Source organism: Dipodomys merriami, unplaced genomic scaffold (genome assembly GCF_024711535.1).
Source record: "Dipodomys merriami isolate MVZ:Mamm:240054 unplaced genomic scaffold, mDipMer1.0.p SCAF_10, whole genome shotgun sequence".
NCBI classification, from domain to species: Eukaryota; Metazoa; Chordata; class Mammalia; order Rodentia; family Heteromyidae; genus Dipodomys; species Dipodomys merriami.
This window is the reverse complement of record NW_027202271.1, coordinates 12,300,011-12,325,099: the sequence shown is the minus strand read 5'-3', so window position 1 is coordinate 12,325,099 and position 25,089 is coordinate 12,300,011. Positions and strand designations below refer to the sequence as shown.

The following is a 25,089-nucleotide window of genomic DNA, read 5'->3' as shown; positions in this document are numbered from 1 at the left end:
TCTATATATCAAATGACATCTCTGTCTTTTTTGGTTTTAGAATCTTCCTGTTTCTGTAGCAAAACTGTTAACTATGTAGTTTTTGTTTCCATAAAAGCTGATTTGATAGAACATCTACCAGGAAATTTTTTTCTCTAAAAGAGGAAAATGTAAAAATTTTTAAAAATGATTTAAAAGAAGCCAATTAAATAATTTATATTTTTTCATTGCTGGTAACATCTTCTTTGAGATCACAGACTTTCTTGAAAGCTGTATTCTTGGATACTTGAGTAGTTTTGTTCATTCTGCAAACTAAAAGAAAAAGAAATTTGTCATCATAATATAGCATATACTTTGCACAATAAGAAGTATGCTTATGCCAGGAACCAGTGGCTCACACCTGTTGTCATAGCTACGTAGGAGATCAAGATCTGAGGATCATGGATGGAAGCCAACCTGAGTAGGAAGCTCTGTAAGATTCTTATCTCCAGTTAAGCAGCAAAAAGCGAGAAGTGGAGTGGTGGCTCAAGTGGTAGAACACTATCCTTGAATGTAAAAGGCACAAAAAGAAAAAAAGAACTATGTTTTTAACTGTTCAATTGCATATTTATTATATATCTAGTTAGTTTTATACTGGTTGCTATGGAGATGTAAATGAAAAATAGTGAACCTACATTTAAATGACATTAGTGTTTCTAGTGTTCTTTCTACATGTATTATTCTTTTCAGATCTTTCAACCCAGTAAAATAGGTAAAGGTTAGTTAATATTCATATTTTACAAATTTGGAAAGAAAGATCAGATCACATAGCTAGTAAGTAGGTCTAGAACCCAGCTCTTCTGAGGAAGTCTCCTTTGGTATGCTTGCTTGCTTGCTTGCTTGCTTCCTTCCATCCTTCCTTCCTTCCTTCCTTTCTTTCTTTGTCTTGTCTTGGGGCTTGAACTCTGGGCCTGGGCCTTTCCCCTCAGCTCTTCAGCTCAAGGTGCACACCCTACCACTTGAGCCACAGTGCCAGCTTCTGGTTTTCTGGTGGTTTATTGGAGGAGATAAGAGTCTCGTGGATTTCCTGCCCATGCTGGCTTTGAACTACAGTTCTCAGATCTCAGCCTCCTGAGTATCTAGGATTATACCAGCGCTCTTTCCTTTTATTTCTACTGACAGCTTGAGGAATTGGGCTGACCAAGTAATCTTTCTTTCCTAGTCAGCCCTCTAGGCCACAGGCTAGGTCAGTGGAGGACATGGAGCTGGAATTCCTCTATAGAGTACAAAGATGTTGGGAATTAAATCTAAACTATGAAATGAAGTACAGGAATTGTGCCATAGTTGATTTTTGATCTACAGTCTACTATGAAAAGTGGGCCACATGTATTCCAGAAGAATTCATGAATAAAACAAAATATAAGAACAAACTGTATCATCAGACTTTCACTGAATTACTTAGATATTTAGTCTCAGAAATCACTGGTTATGCAGAGAAAATACTTGGGCTTTTTTTTTCCCCCTTTTATCTAGAATTCATTGATGGGAACTTAAAAATTTGGAAAAACTGATTTCCCATGGAAGTGTTAGTATCTCCAAGAAAGATGTCTTGGTTTATGTTAAAGAAGATAAAGAATTAGTGCTGGATTTGTCTTTGAATGTCAGTAATATAATGCTACAAAAGTTATGGTTAAGATGTTGCTACTTATAGAAGTCTAATAGGTTTCAAAGAAGAATTTGGAAATATGGCTATACAAAATGATTCAAGAGGCCATATGGAGGATCTATGCTATAGTAGGATAAATACTTGCCACAGCATTATTTAAATTAGTTGAATTTAAAATTTTAATTTCTCAGTTATAGTAGTTACATTTCCAGAATTTATTAGCCACATGTGGTTAGTGGTTACTGTACAATACAGATAAAACACATTTCCATGATTACAGAAGTTTCTGTTTGATATTACAGTTATTTAGGTATAAAGTTCTGTTTGGAAAAGAGAAAATGTTAGTGACCATAAAAACTTTAAATGATAAAAACACATGTTGTTTCTTTTCAGTTACAGTTACTAGATTACTAGCATGTGAAGGTGATGGACTGTCATAGTAGATGACAGTGATTAATTTATTTTTTTTTAATTTTTTTATTGTAAAGATACTATACAGAGGGTTACAGTTACACGAGTGAGGTAATGAGTACACTTCCTCTTGAACATTGTTACCCTCTCCATTGTTTTCCCCCTACCATCCCCTCCCTCCCTCCCTTCCCCGAGGTTCTTTTTTTTTTTTTGATTGTGATTAAGTGATTACATAATTTCCGGAAATTCACAGTATTGTGGAATAATGATGCTCATTTAAAGTCACAAGTTCATTCTAACTTTCCTGGAGCAAATTGTCTATCACAGTCTGTAATATATAACGGTGCTCACATGTTATATACCATATATGTGATCAGCAGCATGGGGATATTTGGTAGTGGTTCAACCAGATGAGTGGGAGTTCTTTGTTTCTTAAGTCCTGTTAGTTTTGTCATATCACCTAACATTTTGGATTTAGCATCCACTTATCAGGGAGACCATGTACTGTTTGTCTCTTTGTTCTTGGCTTACCTCGCTCAACATGATTCCTTCTAGCTCCATCCATTTCCCTGCAAATGCCATTACTTTGTCATTTCTAATGGTTGCATAATATTCCATTGTGTATAGATACCACAATTTTTGGATCCATTCATCTGTGGTGGGGCATCTAGGTTGTTTCCATATCCTAGCTATTGCGAACAGTGCTGCAATAAACATGGAGGTGCACGTGTCCTTGTATATTGGTTCCTGTTGTTCAGGGTAGATGCCTAGAAGTGGTATGACTGGGTCATAAGGGAGGTCAATCTTTAGCTTTCTAAGGACCCTCCAGACTGCTTTCCAAAGTGGTTGTATAAGTGTACATTCCCACCAGCAGTGATTAATTTATTTTTTAAGTGATTTTTATTTAGTGTTTTCTCATAAACCAAGTATTTTTGACTTAACAAAAAGTTGTTGAAATGTTTAATTTCCTTGAAATTTATTTGTATGCTAAACCAAATGAAAGGGAGACTATAAAGTTAAAATAATTTATAGTCAGGAAGTGGTGCTATGGCTCAAGCAGTAGAGCGCTCGCCTTGAGCTGAAGAGCGCAGGGACAGCGTCCAAGCCCAGAGTTCAAGCCCCATGACCGACCAAAAACAAAAAAATTAGCCAAGAATTTATATTCAATATTTGAGCTGGGAAGGTGGCTCAGTGGTAGAATGCTTGCATTGCATGCATGAGGCCCTGGGTTCGATTCTTCAGTACCACATAAGCAGAAAAAAGCTGGAAGAGGTGCTGTAGCTCAAGTGGTAGAGTGCTAGTCTTGATCTGGAGAGCTGAGGGATAGTGCCCAGACCCAGAGTTCAGGCCCCACGACCAACCAAAAAAAAAAAATAATAATAATTTATAGTCAAACAATTTATTTTGTTTGCGTGCGTGTGTGCGTGCGTGCGTGCGTGCGTGCGGGTGTGTGTGTGTGTGTGTGTGTGTGTCCGGTCGTGGGGCTTGAACTCTGGGCCTGGGCGCTGTCCCTCAGCTCTTCAGCTCAAGGCTAGAGCTCTACCACTTGAGCCACAGCGCCACTTCCGGCTTTTTTCTTTTTGCTTATGTGGTGCTGAGGAATCGAACCCAGGGCCTCATGCATGCAAGGCAAGCGCTCTACCACTGAGCCACCTTCCCAGCCCTTGTCAAACAATTTATTAGCTTGCTAAAATTTATTTTGTGTTTGCCATTAAATTTTTGTAATCTTACAGTTGTTTTATGCTGGTGCTTATTATAAAAATGTCACCAAATTACAGGAATCTGATACATACTGTCTTATACTTTAAAAAACCATCATTGGTCCTTTATTAGTTTTTTAAATGTAATATTATCTAACTCTCACAAATTACCCAATTATTGCTGCTTTTCCTGTTAATTCTTCCCTTTTCCCCCATCTTTTTTTTTTTTTTGGCCAGTCCAGGGGCTTAAACTCAGGGCCTGGGCACTGTCCCTGAACATTTTTTGCTCATTACTCTACCACTTGAGCCACTGCTCTACTTTTGTTGTTTGTTTGTTTTTTGGTAATTTATTGGAGATAAGAGTCTTACAGACTTTCTGCCCAGGCTGGCTTTGAATCACAATCCTTAGATCTCAGCCTCTCTGCATAGCTAGTTACAGGCCTGCGCCTCTGGTACCCAGCTGCCCCAGTTTTCTTATTCAAAAGCAATTTAATAATGTACAGAGAAAGGTGTTTTCTTTTGCTTTATAGTGCCAGATGGTTTATAATATAGAATTGTGTTACAAGTTTCAAGTGACTTATCTTTTCCTGTGTTTTTCCAGCAAAGCTAAATGTTATAGATGTTCTTTTGGGAGTTTCCTAAACTTGTTTATTAAGCTTGCTTGGTTTGCTTGTTTGGTTTTGCTGGTTATTTTGGAGATGGAGTCTAGCAAACTTTTCTTTCCTGATTGGCTTCGAATCACAATCCTCCAAATCTCAGCTTCCTGAGAAGCTAAGATTATATGTGTAAGCCACCAGTATCTGGCTTATTCTTTTAGTTAATTTCTTCTCAGATGCATAGTGGGCAAAAGTTGTTTTTTTTTTTTTTGGGGGGGGTCCGGTTGTGGGGCCTGAACTCTGGGTCTGGGTGCTGTCCCTCAGCTCTTCAGCTCAAGGCTAGCGCTCTACCACTTGAGCCACAGCGCCACTTCTGGCTTTTTTCTTTTTGCTTATGTGGTGCTGAGGAATCGAACCCAGGGCCTCATGCATGCAAGGCAAGCACTCTACCGCTGAGCCACCTTCCCAGCCCACTGGGCAAAAAGTTTTGTTTGTTTGTTTGTTTGTTTCTATTCTGTAGGCTATCTTTTCATTACAATAATTGTTTCACTTGCTATGTAAATGAAATTTGATAGAATCAAATTCGCCATTTGCCAATTCTTGCTATTATTTCTTAAGTTGTTAGAGTCTGTTCATAATTTTGAGTTGATTTTTGTACAGGGTAAGTGATAGTTCAGCTTTTCCAGTTTTCCCAGAATCATTTGTTACACTCTTCTCCAGTATATTATTTTGGCACCTTTGTCGAGACTCATGGCTTTTTTCTGGCTCTTCTACTCTATTCCATTGGTCTACATGTCTGGTTTTGTTTTTGTTTGTTTTTCTTTTTGCTAGTTTATGTGCTCTTTGTTACTACTGCTCTGGAGTATTACTTTGAAATCAAGTATTGTAGTATGTCCATCATTGCTCTTTTAGGCTCAGGATAGCTTTGGTTATTCAGAGTCTTTCATTCTTTCATATGAATATTAGAATTACTTGTTTCTATTTCTGGGAGGAATATCGGGTTTTTGATGAGGCAGTCTATTGAATCTGTAGTTACTTGTGGCAATATGGACATTTTTAACAGAATCAAATCTGCTAGTCCATGAACATAGGTAGGGAGTCTTTTCATCTTCTAAAGTCTTCCTTCAGTTTCTTCATTGTTTATATTATAGAGGCCTATCACTTCTTTTGTTAGGTTTATTCCTAGGTATTCTTTTTTTCTAAAAAATGTTATTCTGAATAGGATTATCTTTCTGACTTTTTTTCTCAAAGACTTCATAGTTATATAGAAAATCTGCTAACTTCTTTTTTTTTTTTTTTTTTGGGTCCAGTCGTGGGGCCTGAACTCTGGGCCTGGGCGCTGTCCCTCAGCTCTTCAGCTCAAGGCTAGCGCTCTACCACTTGAGCCACAGCACCACTTCCGGCTTTTTTCCTTTTGCTTATGTGGTGCTGAGGAATCGAACCCAGGGCCTCAGGCTTGCAAGGCAAGCGCTTCTACCACTGAGCCAACTTCCCAGCCCTCTGCTAACTTCTTGAATGCTGATTTTGTGGCCAACTTCTTTGGTGAAAGTATCAAATGTAAGAGTTTCTAGTGGACTCTCGGGTTGCGCATCTATAGGATTATAGGACTATCACGTTTTTTTATTTATTTATTTATTTATTTATTATTTTTTTGTTGATTGTGGGGCTTGAACTCTGAGCCTGGGTGCTGTCCCTGAGTTCTTCAGCTCAAGGCCCGTGCTCTACCACTTGAGCTACAACACCACTTCCAGCTTTTTGGTGGTTAATTGGAGATAAGAGTCTCTTGGACTTTCCTGTCCCGGCTGGCTTTGAACCACAGTCTTCAGATCTCAGCCTCCTGAGTAGCTAGGATTACAGGCGTGAACCACCTGTGTTCGGCTCTATCACAGCTTTAGATTGCGAGTTTACTACTTTTGTTTTTATATCTTTTTTTTCTTTCTTCCTTTATTGTTCCAAGCACTATATTGAATAAGAGTGGAAAGAGTAGACTATCCTTGTTCCTGAATTTAGAGGAAATGCTTTGTTTTTTTTTTCCCCAATGTATTACAATGTTGGCTGTAGGTTTGTCACATAATAGCCTTTATTGTGTTGAGGTATGTTCTGTTCCTATTTTTTTCAGGGTTTTTATCATGAAGGGATGTTGAAATTCTCTCAAGAGATTTTGTTCTACATCTTTGAAAGGTTATGTGATTTTTGTCCTTTTCTGTTACTAGCTGTTCACATTTATTCATTTATGCATGTTGAAACATATTTGCATCTCTGAAATGAAAATAACATGATAAGTATGATTTTTAAAAAATGTATTGTTGAATTTTACAAATAATTTATTGAGGATTTTTTTTATCTTTGTTCATCAAGGAATGATTTCTGTAGTTTTTTTATTATGTCCTTACCCAGTTTTTTTTTTTTTTTTTTGGTCAGTCCTGGGGCCTGAATTCTGGGTCTGGGCACTGTCCTTTAGCTCTTCAGCTCAAGGCTAGTGCTCTACCACTTGAGCCACAGCACACTTCCTGCTTTTTCTGTTTATATGGTGCTGAGGAATTGAACCCAGAGCCTCATGCATGAAAGACAAGCACTCTACCACTGAGCCACCTTCCCAGCCCCACTTACCCAGTTTTTATTTCAGAGTAATATTGACCTTATAGAATGACCTTGGAAGCATGCGTTTCTTTTCTATTTTATGGAATAGTTGGAGAAACATTACTTTTAGTTTTTCTTTAACAGCCTGGGAAAAATTCATCAACAAGTCAGTCCATTTTTTAAAAAAAATAAAGATACTTTTTATTACTACTTCAATTTCTTTATTGTTTATTTCTTTAGGTTGTTTATATCTCTAGCTTCCATGTTGGCAATGTATCCATTTCTTATAGATTTTCCAATAGATTGGAATACAAGTTTTCAAAATGTTCCCTAAGATTCTTTGTATTTCAGTGGTATCTATTATAGTATCATTCTCACTTATTTTTATTAATTTGGATCTGCTCTCTTTTTCTTTTGGTTAGATTGGCTAAGGATTTATCAATCTATATTCTAAATAAAGACATAACAAAAAACCACACACACATACAAAAAAAGACGTAACAAAGGGCAGAGAAAGAGGCTTATTACATGGCACAAATAGCCATGAAAAGACAATACTTAAGTTCATCTTCAGGTGTCTTCAAGGTACTGCTATGAGCTAAAGGTTTTATTTATTCTATTTTTTTGTCAGTCATGGGGCTTGAATTCAGAGCCTGAGCGCTGTCCCTGAGGTCTTTTGCTCAAAGCTATTGGTCTATCACTTTGAGCCACAGCCCTACTTCTGGTTTTCTGGTGGTTAATTGGAGATAAGAATCTCATGGACTTTGCTGCCAGAGCTGACTTCTGAACTTCAAACCACAGATCCCAGCCTCCAGAGTAGTCAGGATTACAGGCATGAGCCACCAATGCCTGGCTGAGCAAAAGGTTTTAAACAACAAAGATCTGAAACCAGAAGGAGAGGATATGCATAACTATTAAACAGTCCTGGTCAAAGTATTTTTCCAGTGAAAAGAATCATAGTCCTAGTTTTGGGAGGGGTTCTGGGAGATTGTTACAAGAGTCATTTTTGCTTGGCAGATTGTGTGTTGTGATGAGATTCTGTTGTTCCTTAGAGATATCTTAGTCCCATATCATAAACATGTTATTGATTATAGCTAGAGGTGTGGTTCAGTGGTAAGGGCACCTGCCTAGCAAGTATAAGGCCTGAGTTCAAACCCCAGTGCTGTAAACAAACAAAAACAAAACCAAGGGCTGGGAATGTGGCTTAGTGGTAGAGTGCTTGCCTAGCATGCATGAAGCCCTGGGTTTGATTCCTTAGTACCATATAAACAGAAAAAGCCAGAAGTGGCACTGTGGCTTAAGTGGCAGAGTGCTCTCCTTGAGCAAAAGAAGCTCAGGGACAGTGCCCAGGCCCTGAGTTCAAGTCCCTGGACTGGCAAAAAAAACCCCACCAAAACAAAGATGTTATTGATTAGTACTGTCTTTCCCTGTCACCCAAGATGATTGGTTTAGAGCAAAGCCAAATATAAAAAAGTTAGCAATGCCAAGCTTTTCTCCTGCTCCTCTTCCTCCAAGAAAGAAATGAATGCTTTTTTATCAAAAAATAAGCTCCTAAGCACCTTTTACTATATAATTTCTATCTGGAAATTGTCTTTTCTAATATTATTTTTGTGCTGTCAAAATACTATGAACGATTGCTAGAAAAAGAGACCATCATCATTTGGATATTAATGTCTAAGGCATAAGATAATGGGGTTTAGGTCAATTCTTCTACCTAACGTTCAGCTATTTCTTCCTTAGCATTCAAATGTTCAATTCTCATAGGAAATTGTCAGCCTCACTGTTTTTATTGTTGGTCTTGGGGCTTGAACTCTGGGCCTGAATGCTCTCCCTTAGCTCTTCAGCTCAAGGCAAGCGCTCTACCACTTGAGCTACAGCGCCACTTCCGGTTTTCTAGTAGTTTATTGGAGATAAGAGTTTCATGGACTTTCCTGCCCAGGCTGGCTTTGAACCGTGATCCTCAGATCTCAGCCTTCCTAGTAGCTAGGATTACAGGTGTTAGCCACCAGCGCCTGGCTAGCCTCACTGTTTAAAGGTATTCTAGAGGCAGGCACAGTGGCTTCTGCCTGTAACCCTGCTACTCAGGAGGCTGAGATCTGAGGATTGTGGTTTGAAGCCAGCTGAGCAGGAAAGTTTGGGAGACTCTTTAATTAAGCACAAAAAAAGAAAAAAAAATAGAAAAAGTTGGAGGTGGAGTTGTGGCTCAAGTAGTAGAGTGCTAGCCTTGAGCAAAAAAGCTGAGGGAGAGTGCTCAGGCCTGATGAGTTCAAGCCCCAGAACTGGCACCAAAAATAAAGTATTCTAGTAGATGTATTTAATGTTATGCTGAATATGTAGTTATGACTGTGTAGCAACAACAGAAGATTCAAGAAGAAAATACTTAGTATCATTTTCCCTTTGAGTTACTTACTTCTTTCTGATTTTCTTTTTCTTAAATAGTACTGAGAATCAAACTCAGGGCCTGGTGTTTGATAGGCAAGTGCTTTACCACTGAACTGTATTCCCAGCTCATTCTACTTTTAACAAACAGTTGTCATTAAACAACATAACATACTTATGTACATATTGAAAGGTTACAGTCTAAGATGTTTCTAACAGTAGCATAATGTTTGAAATTATTTTGTGAAGACTGATTGTATTATATAGGATGTGAGATTTTAAAAGACAGCTCCTTACTTCAGGGATCTGTGTAGATGCTTTACAAGAGCACAAGTCCTTATGCAATCTGCTTCTGTGCTAAGGGAGCTTGTTTCTTTTCTACTTCCCTTCATTCATACTGGCTTACTATTTGAACACATTGAGCACAAAGAGCTTTGCATTTGTTAACCATCTGTCTGGAATACTCATTTATTTCTAAGAAAGGGTGCATATTTTCTTTCTAATGTGGAAGTTAAATCTAACTTCTGTTTAAAAAATAAACATAGATGAAAGCACATACAGGACCCTACACATATATACATGATGAAACTGGCTAAAGTATGATATAAGAATGGATGGGTTTTCATGATACAACTCCTTGGACCAATTAATAGACAGTTTAACAAAATGAGCATCAAGGAGCTGAAAACATGCCTTCTCTGAAGGGTGTGGGTGTGCGTGAATGGAGAGAATAGTAAGTGAGTACACTGATGCTCCTCAGTGTACATACATGAAAATGGAATTTGAAAAGTTTAGGAAATGAGTGAGGATGGGATCGATGAGAAGGGAAAGAATGATTGAAGGGGTGACACTGATCAAAATGCATTGTACGGATAAGTGGACATGTTAAATTGAAACTGCTATTTGAAGATAATAAAAATTGCAGATCTCATAGGCATTAGGACTTAAGGGATTTGTTTGAATTCATATTTAGAAGTCTTCAAATGTTTTATTTCTAGAACTTACCATTTAGAGAGATGAAGCACCTTTTTTCTGCAAAGGGTAGAAATGATCAACATAGGCTAATAGGCCTCGGGAAGCTGAGAAGCAGTATTTATTTCTGTCCCATCATGTACCAAACAATATGTGGCTCTTACAAAGCTTGAGTCAGATATTCCCTACCTTTAAAATGATTGCTTTCTGACCTCTTGGTTTCTCTGTGCTATTATTTTAAAATATGCTTCATAATTTTCTATAACATACTATCTAGATTTACTTTGTGTGTGTGTGTGTGTGCACGTGCGCGTGTGTGTATGTGTGTATGTGTGCGTGTGCATGTGTGTGTGTGCGCACGTGTGCGAGTTCTGGAGATTGAACTCAGACCTGTGTACTGTCCCTGAGCTTTTTTACTCAAAGCTAGCACTGTACTACTTGAGCCATAGCTCCATTTCTAGTTCTTTTGGTGTTTTTAATGGGAGATAAGAGTTTCATAGACTTTCCTGCTTGGGCTTTGAACCACAATCCTTAGATCTCAGCTTCCTGAATATGAATAGCTAGAATTAAAGGCTTGAGCCACTGGCACCCAGCTAGGGATTTACTATACTCAACCTCTTTTATATACATTTAGTAACTTCCTAGAATATCTTCAGTGTACCTTTTTTTTTCCCTCCCTTTAGTACTAGGGTTTGAACTCAGATCCTCCTGCTTCCTAGACAGATGTACTACCACTTCAGCCATGCCCTTAGTCTAAGAAAAGGCATATTTCTTTATCTTTAGGACTGCTGGAATTTTAGTAGTTTTTAGTATCCTATCTAGATGCTCATTTGAGAAATACTTGCCTCATCAGATGTATTTAAGACTTTTTTTTTTTTTAACTTATAGACAGTTCAAGAAGAAGAAAGAGAGATCTACAGACAGCTTCTACAGATGGTAACAGGGAAACAGTTCTCCGTAGCTAAACCTACCACACATTTTCCTTTACACCTGTGAGTCTTAAAAGCATCTTTCAAATAAGTTTAATTTTGTAATTTGTTATTTGATATTGAATTAACTGCTTCTCTTGCTAGGTCTCGATGTCTTAGTTCCAGTAAGAATACATTGAAAGACTCACTGTTTAAAAATGGAAATTCTTGTGCATCTTATATCATTGGCTCTGATACTTCATCATCTGGATCTGCCAGCATTTTAACTCCCCAAGAACAGCTGTCCCACAGTGCATATTCCCTATCGTCATATACCCCAGATGTTGCATTTAAATCCAAAGATTCTGATCCTGGCCATCAACCTCCTGGTGATCAACCCTTGATTCTGCATCAGTCAGATAACTTACCAGCATCAAATATGCAATCTGAAGGTAAAGAGGAGATCATTTATTTTTAAACTTAACAACCAATGAACTATCTATTGGCTCGATTTCAGGCAACATTGTAATATATATACATAATATAATATTAGTTAACACATAAGAAACTAAAACACAAATAATTCAGTTACCCATGCTAGAAGAAAATAAAAACTACAAATAAGAATTCTTTTTTCTTTTCCTCCCTTCTTTTTCTTTTCTTACATGCAAATAATTTCATGTAATGCTTTATTTTTACTAAAAAAAATGTGTTGTATGACAGAAACATACATTGTATGGGAAATACGAGGATACTAGATGGGAACAAATATACCACTTTGCACTGTTTAATTACATTTATTTTACCACTTAATAGTCAATCATAGCACTCTAGGAGGATGATTCCTGTATTTCATTAGTATTTTACACAGAAAATAAAATTTCTGCCTTTTGGACTTCACCTATAGTGCCTTTTTTCTCTTTTTTCCTCCTTTTCCCCTCATTTCATCTAATTCAGTTTTATAAAACATCATGGTCTCAAGGCTTTTAAGAAATCTCAGCACATTCTTATTCCCAGAACCAGGAAGTGGAAGCACAAGGAGCAAGCACAGCACAGGAATAGATGCTGAAGGACACATATAATGCAAAGTTCAGGAACTTAAAGCATCTAGGAAATACAACTTGAAAGAATTTTGTTAATGAAATGTTTTTATATTTCTTTGTTAGGGTCAGACTCCGTGATTTTACTCAAAGTGAAAGACTCTCAGACTCTAATTCCCAGGTAAACTTAGGGGGAAAAAAGTCTTTTTTTTTCCTTTTTTTAAAATTTTGGTCCAGTCTTGGTGCTGAACTCAGAGCTGGGTACTGTCCCTGAGCTTTTGTGCTCAAGGATGGTGCTCTACTGCTTGAGCCTCAGGCTCTGCTTCTGGATTTTTGGTGGTTAATTGGAGATAAGAGTCTTACAGACTTTGCTGCCCAAGCTGGCTTCAAACCTCAATCCTCAGGCTTCAACCACTGCCACCCAGCTGTTATAGTTTTTAGAGTCAGACTTGGTTTTTGATATTGGCTCTTTCAGGCTTCATGTGGTTTTGGAGAAGTTATTGTTCTGAATCTGTTTGATTACAATAAAATGCTAATATTAATACCTTACTGTCATGAAGAATAACTTGCAGTAAAGTACTTAGAAAAATGTTTTGCAAGAAGTATTCAAAACTAGTAATTCTTTTTTGGAAGAAATTGATCTTAGATGAAAGAGTTCATCAGTGGCTCTGTTTGAAATCTGCCTTTCCTTTACATAAGATTTCTCCTAATGATGACTCAAGAATAACACGGATCTGGGTTCCACTGGCTAACTGCTCTCATGCGGCTGAGGTTTGGAGGATTGCAGTCAAATGAAGCTAGCTCAGGCAGAAAAGTCCTTGAGACTTTATCTCTAAAAACCCCTTAGTTTGGGGTTTGCAAAGAAAATTGAGAAAAACAAAAAGCTTTAGGACAATTGCCATGCCTTGTGACTCTATTATTCACTTGGGTTGTCCACAAGAGCCACATGAATGGGACTGGTCTCTGGAATAGAGTTGTGTTGTTTCTGTACTTTGGCTCATTGGCTTATTAGTAAGTTGATATGGGGAATGTTAGTATCTACTATCATTTGGTTGTATATAGTTTTTTGGTAGGGAATTTCTGCCAATACCAGGGCTTGAACTCACTTGCTCACTTGCTTGCTCACAGCTCACACTTTTGCACTTGGGCAATACTTCCAACACTGCTTTTTGCTAGTTAATTGGAGATTTGAGGACTTTTCTGCCCAGGCTGGCTTCATATTGAGTTCTTCTAAGATCTCAGGCTCCTAAGTAGCTAGGATCACTGGTGGAGCCATTGGTTCCTGGCCTTGAATATATATATATATTTTTTTTAATTGTGAAAATACTGTACAGAGGGGTTACAATTGCATGGGCAAGATAATGAGTACATTTCTTATCAAGCATTGTAATCTCCTCCTTTGTTTCCCCTTCCCATCCTCCCTCCGCCCCCCCAACCCACTTCCCCTCCACAAATTATACCGACATCAAATACAGTGAAAGCAGGGGTTATACTATGGGGGAGAGACATACAAAGCAACAAACAAATCATCTTATAAATGTGTTAGAAACAATCGCATGAAAGAAAAAAAAACATTTGAATACATATCTTAGGGTTCATTTCCCTTACATCAACTTATCTGACCTTTTCTGCTTGACTCAGACATATACTAGTCCGGCCTTGAATATTTTGACTCAGACTGACAAAGACTCTTTAAGACTCCCTAAGATTTTATTAAGTCAGTGTGAACCAGTTGGGAAGAGTAATTTTCTAGCTTAATGTATTATCTTCATAATGATGTGCTCTTTCAAATAATGCCATTCTTTCATGCACACAGGAAACTATTCTAGACAATTTTTCAGTTGAGCTTTGGGTCATCTTTTTTACTTATATATCTATATTTGATTCATATTTCTGTTTTTTCATTCTCAATTACAATTTATTTGTGTCAGTTAGGTACCTTTTATTCTATACTTGTAAAATAGTCTTAATAGTAAAATAGTCTTAGTATTTAATAGTATTTGAACTGTTTAAATGACTGCTTTTGTTGGTAAAAATATTTGAATTTTTTTCTAAGCCTTCTGCTCATTTTTCTTTTTCTACCTACAGTCCTACTTTATTCCAGGCAGAGCTGTGGATCAAAGAACTGTAAGTTATTGTTTTTGGTATTTTTTTCCTTCTCAGTAACTTTATTTTTCAGCTAGAAGAACTCAAGCAATTAATTATATTTAGTCTGTTGTTATAAGAATAAAAATTCTATTTGTACTTTTAAGTTGTTGAGTTTTAAAAATTCTCTTAAGGGGGCTGAGAAGGTGGCTCAGTGGTAGAGTGCTTGCCGTGCATGCATGAGGCCCTGGGTTTGATTCCTCAGCACCACTAAGCAAAAAAAGCCGGAAGTGGTGCTGTGGCTCAAGTGGTAGAGCTCTAACCTTCAGCTGAAGAGCTGAAGGACAACGCCCAGGCCCAGAGTTCAGGCCCTATGGCTGATTAAAAAAAAAAATTCTCTTAAGGTTGGGATATTTTTATTTTCATGTTCATTAAGCCTGTAACAGTTGTTGAAGCTAAAATGAATTAATAAATACCTTTATTATGACAATTGGAAAAACTAACTTATTGAATAATTTTGGAAATCTCTTTAAGAAATCTGTTAAAGCATTTCCCCCAGTTGCATGAACTTCGAGTTTTCCAAATCTGGACTTAGTAACTTTGAAAAAATGAACTATCAAAAATGAAGTATGGGGGAGGTATAAAAAATTAAAAATAAAAACAAAAATGCAGTATACTGGGCTGGGAAGGTGGCTCAGTGGTAGAGTGCTTAACTTGCATGCATGAGGCCCTAGGTTTGATTCCTCAGCACCACATAAGCAGAAAAAACCAGAAGTGGTGCTGTGGCTCAAGTGGTAGAGCACTACCTGAATTGCTGAGGGACAGTGCCCAGGCCCTGCAAAAAAAAAAAATACCGTATATTAATTAGAAACTAGTTAGTATCTTACTATCTTCTTTGAGATCAATTCCATTTGGAGATTACCATCATGAAGTTTCACTTTTTACCATAATTAGAATAACGTTTACCAAAAAAAAGGAATGATCATTCAGGAAGCTGAGATCTGGAGATAATGGTTTAAAGGTAGTCCTGGCTGACTTACCTCCACTTAACCAGCAGAAAGCCAGAAGTAGAAGTGTGGCTCAAATAGTAAAAAGCCAGCTGTGAGGAGGAAAATCTGAGTGAGAACTTGAGGCTCTACATTCAAGCACCCTAACCATCCCTCATTAAAGAACAAAAGGTGACAAATTCCTATAAAACTAGTCTGTATGTACTGAACAACCCATTTATATAATCATTTCAGTTAAAATGATATAATAATTTTAGCAGCACCATATTGTTTTACTGTTTTAAAATGTAATTGTGGTAAGATAAGTTAGTGTAAGGATTTTGAACTTTCTACATGAGAGTTCTTTATATATTCACTGTACAGAAATAATGTGACTGGGGGCTGGGAAGGTGGCTCAGTGGTAGAACGCTTGCCTTGCATGCCTGAGGCCCTGGGTTTGATTCCTCAGCACCACATAAGCAAAAAGAAACTGGAAGTGGCACTGTGGCTCCAGTGGTAGAGCGCTAGCCTTGAGCTGAAGAGCTGAGGGACAGCGCCCAGGCCTAGAGTTCAAGCCCCATGACCGGACCCCCCCCAAAAAAAAAAGAAATAATGTGACTGATGATAAAAGGCAGTCTGTATTTATGTTACTTTTCATTTTCTAGAACTAGTGTTTATGATTCTCGAGCACGGGAAAGATTTCGCCAGATTGAAGAGCAGAAAGCACTAGCCTTACAGCTGCAAAACCAGGTAAAAAAATTGAGTAAGATTATAAAATTTTGGAAGATTATCTGGATTTGAATAGTTGCTGTTTTGATTGCAAGAGTGTATAGTATCATAGTATTTTATGATAAGTCTTTCCAGATAGAACTGATCAGTTTACATTATTCAAATAGTGGGTTTCTTTATCCTACTTATTCTGAAGTTCTCTCTGTAGAGATTACAGGAACTAGAACATTCAGTACATGATTCAATAGAACTGCATCTTCGTGTACCTCTTGAAAAGGAGATCCCTGTTACAATCGCACAAGAAACAGAAAAAAAAAGTCATAAATTAACTGATAGTGAAGATGATTTTCCTGAAATTACAGAGGTAAAGTACATGCTATAAATTCCTATGTTAGCAAATCTTGTTTAGAAAGAATGTGTGGGACATTTTCATATATAAAGTAACAGAATGTTTGGTATTTAGATTTTATTATATACTTCTGTCTATGCATTACATACCAATTTTCACTATATTTTATTTTATTTTTTTTGGTTGTGGGGCCTGAACTCTAGGCCTGGGCATTGTCTCTCAGCTCTTCAGCTGAAGGCTAGCGCTCTACCACTTGAGGCACAGCGCCACTTACAGCTTTTTCTGCATATGTGGTGCTGAGGAATTGAACCTAGGGCCCAATGCATGCATGGCAAATACTCTTACCACTGAGCCACCTTCCCTTCACTATATTTTAAAAGTTTATTGAATGTCCGGGTGCCAGTGGCTCATGTCTGTAATCCTAGCTACTCATGAGTCAGAGATTTTAGGTTTGAAAATAGCCTGGGTAGGGAAGTCCATGAGACTCTTATCTCTAGTTAACCATGAGAAAGCCAGAAGTGGTACAGTGGCTCAGAGTGGTAGAGTGCTAGTGAAAAAGCTCAGGGAGAGAACCCAGGCCCTGAGATCAATCCCATGACCTATTTTAAAAAAATGTGTTTTGAAAATTTCTGGAAAAATTATAAGTGGCCTTAAACTGCCTCAAAAAAGCATTTGATAAATTTATATTTCATTTCATGTGCATTTTTATTTAAGGCAGGTGAATTTAAATTTTGGTGCTTGTATTGAGGATTTGAATTCAGGGCCTGGGTGCTATTCCTTAGATTTTTTCCTCAAAGCTAGTGCTCTTGAGTTTACTTGAGTCTCAGTTCCACTTTTGGCTTTTTGGGTTTTGCATTTTGGTGGTGATGAATTGGATATAAGAGTTTCACAGACTCCTGGTTGAGCAGTCTCCTCATTAGCTAGGATTGTAGGCGGGAGTCAATGGTATCTAGCCTGTAAGTTTTTTATTCTGAGCATCAAACCTGGGGACTATTGCATGCTATGCAAGTGTTTTACTGTTGAGCTACACTCCAGCCTCACATGTACAGTAATTTGATAACCAAATTGTAAGCTGAATTGAACTGTGTCTCTTTTAAGTAATGAAAACCCAGTGTGGAAAATTTGGGAACTACAAAGAAGTCTGTGCATTTAAACAATCTGTTCCTTAATTCATACTGTAGAATATAGCTCATTGGTAAAGTACTTCCATGTATGTTCAAGGGTCTGGGTCCTGGCTTCAATAAAAAAGTAGTTGAGGCTGGTGAGTATAACACAGTTTATAGTTGTTCCAATTGTATATTTATATTTATATTTATATTTTTAAAAATTATTTTTGTCGATTTGTGGGGCTTGAACTCAGAGCCTGGGCACTGTCCCTGGTCCTCTTTGTGTTCAAGGCTAACACTCTACAACTTGAGCCACAGCACCACTTCCTGTTTTTGAGTGATTAATTGGAAATAAGAGTCTCATGGGGTCTTTTCTGCTGGGCTGGCTTCAAACTGTGATCCTCAAATCTTAGCCTCCTGAGTAGCTAGGATTGCAGGCATGAGCCACAGGCGCCTGGCATATGTTTACATTTTTTAAAAGTAAAATTTTTTCTAAGAAAATGGTACCTTAAAAAACTACCCTTTATTCCATTATTACCTTCTATGAAAAATTAATTGTAAGTTGACAAGCAGTTGATTAATGATAAATATAGTCTGGAGATAAGTGGTTTGTCTGAAGCCATGTGGTTTAATTTTTGTCATCTTTTGTTTTCTTAGGAAATGGAGAAAGAAATAAAGAGTGTGTTTCGTAATGGGAACCAAGATGAAGTTCTCAGTGAAGCATTCCGTTTAACCATTACACGCAAAGATATTCAAACTCTAAACCATTTGAATTGGCTCAATGATGAGGTACTCTTGAACTTATTTTTGTATACAAGTAGTAGTTGAACATCAAATGGAAACTAAGGGTGCTAGTTCCCTGTTTCTGAAAACATAGTCCTTAGATGATCTGCATCAGAATCACCACTTTAAAGTTCTTTTCTTGTAAGTATGAGGAAAGATAGTAGATATACACATTTTCTAATCAATATTTCAGGGGATTTTTTTTTTGTCGGTCTTGGAGGCTGAACTCTGGGCCTGGGCGCTGTCCCTCCGCTCTTCAGCTCAAGGCTAGCACCCTACCACTTGAGCCACAGCACCACTTCCAGCTTTTTTCTGCTTATATGGTGCTGAGGAATCAAACCCAGGGCCTCATGCATGTGAGGCAAGCACTCTACCACTGAGCCAACTTCAGGTAATTTTTATGTACTATAAAGTATAGAATTATTGGATTCAGTTTTTGTTTCATTAAGGCTTTGAGCATTGAAGGGAAGAGAAAGCACATTGACATTCATCTTCTTTTTAAAGCATCTGCCTTGCAGTTCCTATCTTTATTTAATAGCCGACTGTCTTGTAACATGGAGGAATACTTTAGGGGTTTTATACAGGAATCCAGTTTTTCTATTTCCCATTCTATGTCTGCTTGCATTGTAAGTGATAAATTTCTCAATATAGTCTTTATCATGATGTGTTTTTTTTTTTTGTTTGTTTGTTTTTGTTTTTATCACTCCTGGGGCCTGAACTCAAGACCTGGGCACTATCCCTGAGCTCTTTTTCTCAAGACTTACATTGTATCACTTTGCCACAGCTCCACTTCCAGTTTTCTAGGGTTAATTGGAGATAAGTCTCATGGATTTTCCTGCCTGGGCTGGCTTTGAACTGTGATCCTCAGATCTCAGCCTACTCAGTAGCTAGGATTATAGGTATGAGCCACCAGCACCTCCCAATTCCAATTAAGTATATTAATTACAGTATGATTTTTAAACTGACCTATCTTATTTCTAAACCTATAAAAGCCTGTATGTCAGAAGTTTTATGTCAGAAGGATGTTCTTACCATAAAGCAGAGAATGAAGAATTATTTTAAATGTTTATATATTCTACTCTTGTAAATAGGTATCCTGGGAAATAGATATTATAGTTTAACATCTCTATTCTATAGATAAAAAGAAAAAAGTTAAGAAATTTACAAGATATTATAACTATTAAGTAGCACAGCCAAGATTCTAATCCAAGCATTGGGTCTTATCTACTATACCAGGCTGTTCTAGAATCTTAAATTTGATCCATAATGGGATCAAGTATATAGAACGAAAGAGTCTTACATTATGTTCAAGATGTTGATATTTTTTTTTTCTGGGGCTCCTATTGTTGGTAATACTGGTCAGTTTATAAGAAAATTTCAGGAGCTCATCACTTCCTGAGTAATAGTCTTTTGCCAAGAATGATAAGGAATATCTGTTTTGATACTATGGTGGAGGGGGGGGTAGGGGGGGAGTTTTGGTTTTTTTAGTACCTCAGATATTATAACATTGGTTCAAATAATAGGGGAGGCTCATCAAATCAAGGGGGAAAATGAAAATAAAGAATAAACAAAAATATCTATTAATAAGGTATTTTTGATCTTTAGTCATTTGCTATTTTTTTTTGCCAGCCACTGCTGGAGAGAAAGTTATTTTAAAGAGATTGAAGCTTGCTTGTTGTAAAGCAGGGAAAACCTTCTAGAGGGCAGGAGTGAGTAGGATATGAGCTGAGTTCTTGCACTTCACTGTGAATTCCACCTCAGTAAGAACCCTTAACAGAGGCAGTATTCATCAAAACATAGTATTTTCTATTCCATGAACCCATCACTGGATGTTAAGCAAGCAAAGTTTTAATGGAAATTATTTAGAGGAGTTGGGGAAACTAAAGATTTCTTGTCTACTTTATTCTTCCCACACATACTTATAAGTTTGTAGAGAGTGCTTTTCTTCAGATTTCAGAATGTTAACCTTGAAAGTACTACTAATTCATGTTCAGTAATGATGAGAACAATTTTAAAAAGCACCAGTTAAAAAGAATCATGCAGGGGCTGGGAAGGTGGCTCAGTGATAGAGCACTTGCCTTGCATGCCTGAGGCCCTGGGTTCGATTCCTCAGCACCACATAAGCAAAAAGAAAAAAGTGGCACTGTGGCTCAAGTGGTAGAGTGCTAGCCTTGAGCTGAAGAGCTGAGGGACAGCGCCCAGGCCCAGAGTTCAGGCCCCACAACCGGACCCCCCCCCAAAAAAAAAAAAAGTTAAAAAAATAAAATAATAATAAAAAAAATCATGCAGCTGGGCATCAGTGGCTCGTACCTGTAATCCTAGCTACTCAGGAGGCTGAGATCTGAGGATCACGGTTCAAAGCCAGCCTTGGCAGGAAAGTCCGTGAGACTCTTATCTCCAATAAAACCACTAGAAAACCAGAAGTGGCACTGTGGCTCAAGCAGTAGAGCACTTGCCTTGAGCTGAAGAGCTAGGGATAGTGCCCAAGCCCAGAGTTCAAGCCCCTTGACTGACAATAAAAAAAAAAAAAAAGAATTATGCTTGTTAGGCTTTCAAAGTTATTGCCTTTGAGAAGTCAAGATTCTGATGAAATATTACGTAGCCTTAAATTTTGCTACATATTGGAAATATCATTCTGACTGAAGAGCAATGGAAATGTTCTTTATCTTTTGATATTTCTAAAAGACAGTTGACTAACAGAACTAAGCATACTGTAGGACTGTAATGTGGAAGTAAAATACTTGAAATGCATAAAGAAGACAAAGAAAGCATTGCTAGTCATTGTAAAAGTACATAATTCTCTTTCTCAGTTGTGAATGTTGTCTTTTTTTGAGGCCTGAACTCTGGGCCTGGGCACTGTCCCTCAGCTCTTCAGCTCAAGTCTAGCACTCTACCATTTGAGCGTCAGCCCCACTTCCAGCTTTTTCTGCTTATGTGGTGCGGAGGAATCGAACCCAGGGCCTCATGCATGCAAGGCAAGCACTCTACCACTGAGCCACCTTCCCAGCGCCGAATGCTATCTTTTATAGTAGTTTATCCTCTTTTAAATTCTGTTCTTTCTTCAAATAGATATTACTACTTCTTTTTGTATATCCTGTCAATTTCATAGGCTGTATTTAAATTTTAAGTAATACAGTAAACAGCAGCAACAACAAAACCCAACATAAAACTCAAAATGTTCAGTATCCAATCAAAAGTTATTAAGCACTGTATAGTTAACACATGTTAATAAAAACATTTTTAATGACTATACATATGAAGAGGAAGGAAAATTCACCTTATGAGAAAAATCATACCACTTAAAAATACAAGTACATTAATCAAAACAAACTAAGCAACTCAATGGCAGCAACGGAAGGAGGGAGGGAACGGAGGGAGGGATTGGGAAAGAGGGAACAGCTGACACTAAGCAAAAGGAAAGAAATTACATATCAGGGCCGGGAAGGTGGCTCAGTGGTAGAGTGCTTGCCTTGCATGCCTGAGGCCCTGGGTTCGATTCTTCAGCACCACATAAGCAAAAAGAAAAAAGCCGGAAGTGGCGCTGTGGCTCAAGTGGTAGAGTGCTAGCCTTGAGCTGAAGAACTGAGGGACAGCGCCCAGGCCCAGAGTTTAGGTCCCACGACCGGATCCAAAAAAAAAAAAAAGGAAATTACATATCACTCGATGTGGAAGAAATAACTTTTCATAGAATTCACAAACTTTATAGACCACGATAAAAACAATTTGCCCCATGAAGGTTAGAATGTGTTGTGACTTTACCTAAGTATCACTATCTCAGAATATTGTGAAATTTGTGAAATTTATCACAAAAAAATTGCTACTAAAAAACAAAACCCACAAGTGTCTGGGTGCCGGTGGCTTACGCCTGTAATCCTAGCTACTCAGAAGGATCTACTCAGGATCGAGGTTCAAAGCCCCGGCAGGAAGGTCCCTGAGACTCTTAGCTCCAATAAACCACCAGAAAACCGGAAGTGACACACAGTGGCTCAAGTGGTAGAGCACTATCCTTGAGCTGAAAAGCTGAGCAACAGCATTCAGGCCCAGAGTTCAAGCCCCATGACTGCCAAAAAAAAAAAAAAATACCCACAAGTAAAATGATAAATTAAGCAGGCAAGATGTTAAAATCATTATTAAAATATACATTTGCTCAGGAAAAATGAATCAATAATATGTATTTAGGATGATATAAATAGATACTTTGGAAGAAAAACAGTTGTGAATACAAAGATAAAGCAATTGAAACTTTTCAAATAAAAACACAGAAAAGTGACTGAGGAAAGGACCAGGCAGTATAAGCAAGATGAGGAAAGCAGAGCATAGGCAATGTAAAAAAAAAAAAATTTTTTTTAAAAACAATGGTAGAAGATAGCTTAAGTTGGAAATCTGTAAACTACAAATCCACGAAATTTAGTATATTCTAATGGAAGAAACACCATATTAAAATGTATAGGAGTCAAACTGCTGAAAAACAGTTGTAAAGGGAAAACTAGTAACTATAGCCAGAGGTAAAAGGATATATTAGGTTTGGCAGGAGAATGATAACAATAATAGCTTGTCAGAAACTATATAGGCCAGAAGATAGTGTAACTACATCTTTAAAGTAATAAAGAAGAGAAAAGGTTGTCAACATAGATTCTATACCCAGCAATTTATTTCAAGAAATAGCCTTATTCTTTCAGATAAACAGTGCTAATAAGGTTCATCATCAGGAGACCTACACTGTCAGAAATATAACAAATTCTACATACATACTTTCCAGGAAAGTATCATGGAAATATCAATCTATGCTGGGACTGAAGAGCAGTGGAAAATTTTATATTTCTAAAAGACAGTTGAGTAACACAGCACTAAGCATACTGTAGGAGTATAACATGTAGAAGTAAAATACTTAAATGCATAAAGAATATGCAAAGAAAGCATTACTACTACTTTATTCCATTCTGTATGAAGTGGTTTAATGGTAAATGAGATAATTGACTGTTAGTTTGAAAGCATAATGTGAATCCTGGAATAACCACTAAAAATAAGTGTGAAGCCAGTAGAGATAAAATGATATTCTTAAAAATCCAAAACAAGGAAGGAAAAGAAAAAAAAAATAACAGAAATCAGATGAGACAGTATTCTTTTTTTTTTTTTATTGTGAAAATATCGTACAGATGGGTTACAATTACGTGGGCAAGATAATGAGTACATTTCTTCTTCTTCTTTTTTTTTGGGGGGGTCCGGTCGTGGGGCCTGAACTCTGGGCCTGGGTGCTGTCCCTCAGCTCTTCAGCTCAAGGCTAGCACTCTACCACTGGAGCCACAGCGCCACTTCCAGCTTTTTTTTCTTTTTGGCTTATGTGGTGCTGAGGAATCGAACCCAGGGCCTCAGGCATGCAAGGCAAGCGCTCTACCACTGAGCCACCTTCCCAGCCCCATAATGAGTACATTTCTTTTTTTTTTTTTTTGGTGGTTGTGGGGCTTGAACTCTGGGCCTGGGCGCTTGTCCCTCAGCTCTTCAGCTCAAGGCGAGCGCTCTACCACTTGAGCTACAGCGCCACTTCCGGTTTTCTAGTGGTTTATTGGAGATAGGAGTCTCACGGTCTCTCCTGCCCGAGCTGGCTTTGAACCACGATCCTCAGATCTCAGCCTCCTGAGTAGCTAGGATTACAGGTGTGAGCCACCGGCGCCTGGCATAATAATGAGTACATTTCTTATCAAGCATTGTTACCTCCTCCTTTGTTTCCCCTTCAACAAGTATTCTTAAGAATAGCCAATATAGGGGCTGGGAAGGTGGCTCAGTGGTAGAGCGTTTGCCTTACATGCTTGAGGCCCTTGGTTCGATTCCTCAGCACCACATAAGCAGGAAAAAAAAAAGCTGGAAGTGATGCTGTGGCTCAAGTGGTAGAGTGCTAGCCTAGAGCTGAAGAGCTGAGGGACAGCGCCCAGGCCCAGAATTCAGGCCCCACGACCGGACCCAAAAAAAAAAAAAAGAATTGCCAATATATGAAAAAATGTTCAAAATCCTTAACCATCAGAGAAATGCAAATCCAAACTACATTGAGATTCCACCTTACCCCAGTCAAACTGGTTGTCCTGAAGAAAACAAATAACTTAGCCATAAAGAAGAATGGATTATATTATTTGCAGGAAAATGGATAGAACTGGAGAATATGTTAAGTGAAATTAGCCAGTCCCATAAAGACAAGTATCAGGTCTTATCTTTCTTTTGTGGAAGCTAGGGGAAAGAAATAAAGGTCATGAAAGTAAAATGGGTAACTGCTAGGAAGGTGGAAAGGAAAAGAGGAGGAGGAATGTGGGAGTAAGGAAGTAAGGAAGGGCAAGCAGCTCACACCTATAATCCTAGGTACTTAGGAGGCTGAGATCTGAGGATTGCAGTTCAAAGACAGGAAAGTCTGTGAGACTCATTTTCACTAATCATAATAAAAAGCCTAATTGACACTGTGTCTCAAGTGGTAGAGTGCTAGCCTTGAGCAAAAGGAGCTCAGGGACAATACCCAGGCCCAGAGTTCAAGCCACAGGACAGGTTGAGGGGGGTGGAGTAAGAGAGAGGGCAAATATAATCCAATTGCAGTATATACAGGTATGGAAATAGCACAATGAAACAGCACAATGAAACCTCTTTGTACAATTAATATTATCCTATTCAAAACAAAACTAAGCCTAGATGTGACTCATGCCTATAATCCCAACTACATTGGAAGTGTAGATAAAGATCTCAGTTTGAGGTCAGCGAGCAAAAAGTTTGTGAGACCCCCATCTCAACCAGTAGCTGATTATGGTGATATGTATCTGTCATTACACTTACATGGGAATGTAAATAGTATCTTAGTCTAGGC

At 37.9% G+C, this 25,089-nt stretch overlaps 1 protein-coding gene across 3 annotated transcripts in view; it reads left to right on the top strand.

Moving 5' to 3' along the window:
• The window catches only part of Senp1 (SUMO specific peptidase 1), a 59,276-nt gene that overhangs the window by 20,175 nt on the left and 14,012 nt on the right, over positions 1-25,089 (top strand). For all 3 annotated transcript variants that reach the window (XM_070039889.1, XM_070039878.1, XM_070039869.1), the window contains 7 exons: positions 11,151-11,254; positions 11,336-11,622; positions 12,337-12,391; positions 14,299-14,337; positions 15,947-16,031; positions 16,219-16,374; positions 18,123-18,254. In XM_070039889.1, coding sequence (XP_069895990.1) covers positions 11,151-11,254; positions 11,336-11,622; positions 12,337-12,391; positions 14,299-14,337; positions 15,947-16,031; positions 16,219-16,374; positions 18,123-18,254 — 858 coding nt within the window. The remainder of the gene's footprint in view (positions 1-11,150; positions 11,255-11,335; positions 11,623-12,336; positions 12,392-14,298; positions 14,338-15,946; positions 16,032-16,218; positions 16,375-18,122; positions 18,255-25,089) is intronic.